Consider the following 3,064-nt stretch of genomic DNA (forward strand, 5'->3'; position numbering starts at 1 on the left):
GCAAATTAAACGGAAGACCCCACGATTGACGAGGAACTTCAGGTACTCCGGAGTTAACATCTGCCAAAGATCATCTGATTTTTGAGACTTGCACTTCGGTTTGAAATGTCGGGCAAAGAAAAGATTCAGTGCTTACAGTCGGAAACAGATATCCTGAACTACAGTATCTGTACGACAGTTTATTAGCACAAGTCCTCCTGCAGAATCAATTAATATGATTCCAGTTATTTCTACAAGGCTAAAAGAGTTGCACTTCCTTTGAATATCAAAACCCATTCAGTCATACTGAATACCTTTTAAAACAACTTTCGCTTTGACCACTTCTTGCTAACTTTTCCGCACCAGATCACTACTCTTTGAAACATACATGAGAAGACTGTTTGAACCAGGAAGTGCTAAGGCAGCTAACATGCATGCTTTGATGTGGCATTTGACCATTAATAGTAACCTATCACCTGTTTTATTTTGAAGCCCTGTAACAGAAATTATAGGTATTCACAGAAGTTGTTACAGATATAAATGATATCAAAGAAATGACTTCTGGTCAATGTTGAGATGTCTGTTACCTTTAATAACGTGTAATATTTGTTTTTGTTTGTGGTGTATGATGTATGATGTATTCAATGCAAAGCAGCAGTGCCCCTCTTGTTTCTACATGCTGTATGTTAATGTATATATTTGGCTTTTAGTTGTTGTGTAGCTTCAGGCAAAGCTACTGGAACTCAGACGTTGAAACTTCTCCCTCAGAGACTGGACAATGTTGGGTTGGCTCTGCTGCGGCTCGCTCCACAGGTTTTTCTCCAAATGCTCACGGTCTAGAGACCTCAGCGGGTCACAGGAGCGCACCGGGGTGCACGGCAGACTCTGGGACTGGACAAGAGTCCGATTCTGATTGGAAAGAACCGCTGAGCTGCCATTTCTCTGCGCCAACCTGTCGTGCTCCTGTTCGCTCTCGTCCTCTGAGCGGATCTCAACATAGTCATCGTCATCTTCCCCATTGTCCTTGAAGTTGGCCAGGTAGTTCTGGGTGGCGTGAGTATGCTCAGTGCAGACGCCCGATTCAGCACCACCACCTGTTGACCGTCGTGTAAGGTGAGGTCTGACGGTCTCTGGGTAGGCCGCTCTGGGAGGCTACTCTGTCGGCCAGCTCGGCCCAGACTAGGGCCATGAAGTCTGTCTGTGGATCGATCCATAGTGGGTCTGTCACATTTTAGTTCAGACTGGTTTTTGTTCTCCTGCTGCTGGCTTCCCAGAGAGCTGACCGACTGACAGTGACCGGATGGTGAAGACTTCAGAGGGGGGCGAAGACGGTGTCTCTTAATGGAACTGTACACGTGCTCCTCTTTCTCGCTTGGCGCCGACATGCACCAACTCCACCTCTGGGAAGGCGGGGTGGTCGGTGGAGGAGGGAAAGTTTTGAGAGAAGGGATGAAGCAGGCAGATGTTAGTCTTCGCTGCGGGGTGGACGACGCTCGAGCATCCCCCACCTTGCTGGCTGAGGAGACAAAGCTGGCCAGCTCTCCGTTGCTGTACGTTGAGTGGAGCCAGTCCTCCTCCAGGGTGGTCTCTGGCATGGATGAGGAGGACGGCAGCCCTGGATGTGTGTGGTGTGGGGTAGCGGAGGTCTGACCAGCAGGGCTAGGAGGATCCTTAAGCATTACCTGGTCATAGAGCTTGGAGTACTCTGCTATTCTTGCACCTGAGGAGGGAACACAGAAGATGTAAAGAAGGTGAGAATACAGTATGTTTGTATTATTCAGTCTTATTCTTAAACCTGCACTGTCTGATTTTTTTTGGCAATTTGGGGGCAGCAGAAAAAGGCTCTGAACACAACACTGACCTAATATATCGCACTTAGCAAATGGTTTAAATTCTCCACTATATTCACCACCTAATCTCTACCGTTGTCTGTCTGCTGTTTGGTGCTGGGCAGGTAGCATACAATGGGTTTTTCAGAGTTTTTACACTGCATGCTTGGAGCCGCATGTTGCAGCTACAAACAATGCTAATGGTGAGAGTGGTGAAAGTGAACCAAAACAGTAAACCTGTGTAAAGTTTAAATAAGGTTTGTGGCAGAAAAACACAAAAAATAGAAAATTTGCATAGGCATAAAAAGAACGATGTTGTATGATTGTCTCCATTTATATTTCTGATGTGATGTGAGGCTTTATATTACCCTACAAAACAATGATTGCAATAACTTCCATGAAGTGTGAAAGTTTAAATATTTTGAATTTCGGGGGAAAAGAGAGCACTTCTGTCAAATTGGCGCTCAGTATTGGCAGATGTCTCGAGTTTGGGTATCGGAATAGGCATTGGGAAAGAGGGTTAGTGTTGGTCAGATCAATACATCTCTAGTTGTGACTAACAACAATACCAGATTTAGAAACTATCGTTCCGAGTTACCTATGGCTGCTCCCCGTTGTTTCTTCTCCTCTAAGATGGCTGCCAAGTCTTTCTGCTTCTTCTCAGCTCTGGTCCCACTACAAGAGTCTCCAGGGTCCATGCTCCTCATGCGCAGCAACTGGTTGGCTTTCTTGATCTTCTGGCTGTACTGCCGTGCCATCAGGAACACCTTGCTTTTTGTTTTATCCATCAGTTCCAGGGAGAAGTCCACAGACTCACCCAGCAGGAGAAAGGAGGAGGCCAGGGGGGAGTCCAGACCTGCCAGCTCCCCTGGAAACAAATTATGAAGGTCCTTGAGAGGACTCTCTCTCTCAGAGGTGTTTCGTTGAGGAAGCTCCACCAGGTCGTCGTGCTCTAGGCGGACGCTGCCGCTGCTGAGGCGAGCCAGTCTGTTGCGGATGCTCTTCACTGTGCCTGGGAGGGGCTCTGGGGTCACAGGAAGGGGTTGTGAAGTGGGAGCAGGGCTGTGGTGTTCTTCTTCAGTAGTGCCTTCACTCTGAAGATCAGGGAGGTGGATGACTGGAATGGTGAATGATGGTGTGGACTTGATGGGTGGGGATTTAGGCTGATGTGCCGGGGGACTGAAACTCTCGGTTGGAGGGGTGGCTGCTTGGGGACTCATTACAGGGGGGCTCTATTTAGGGTTGTTTTTTTTTAC

At 47.6% G+C, this 3,064-nt stretch overlaps 1 protein-coding gene across 1 annotated transcript; it reads right to left on the reverse strand.

Annotated features, from left to right (window-relative positions):
• Positions 1-550: 550 nt before the first annotated feature.
• LOC120787652 (pleckstrin homology domain-containing family G member 1-like) lies at positions 551-3,036 on the reverse strand. Its single transcript, XM_040123311.1, is given in 3 exon segments — positions 551-1,034; positions 1,037-1,699; positions 2,407-3,036. Coding segments are annotated over 3 exon segments (1,617 nt in total). The 5' UTR covers positions 3,029-3,036; the 3' UTR covers positions 551-702.
• Positions 3,037-3,064: the final 28 nt, after the last annotated feature.

This window comes from Xiphias gladius, unplaced genomic scaffold, assembly GCF_016859285.1.
Source record: "Xiphias gladius isolate SHS-SW01 ecotype Sanya breed wild unplaced genomic scaffold, ASM1685928v1 HiC_scaffold_384, whole genome shotgun sequence".
Classification (NCBI taxonomy): Eukaryota; Metazoa; Chordata; class Actinopteri; order Istiophoriformes; family Xiphiidae; genus Xiphias; species Xiphias gladius.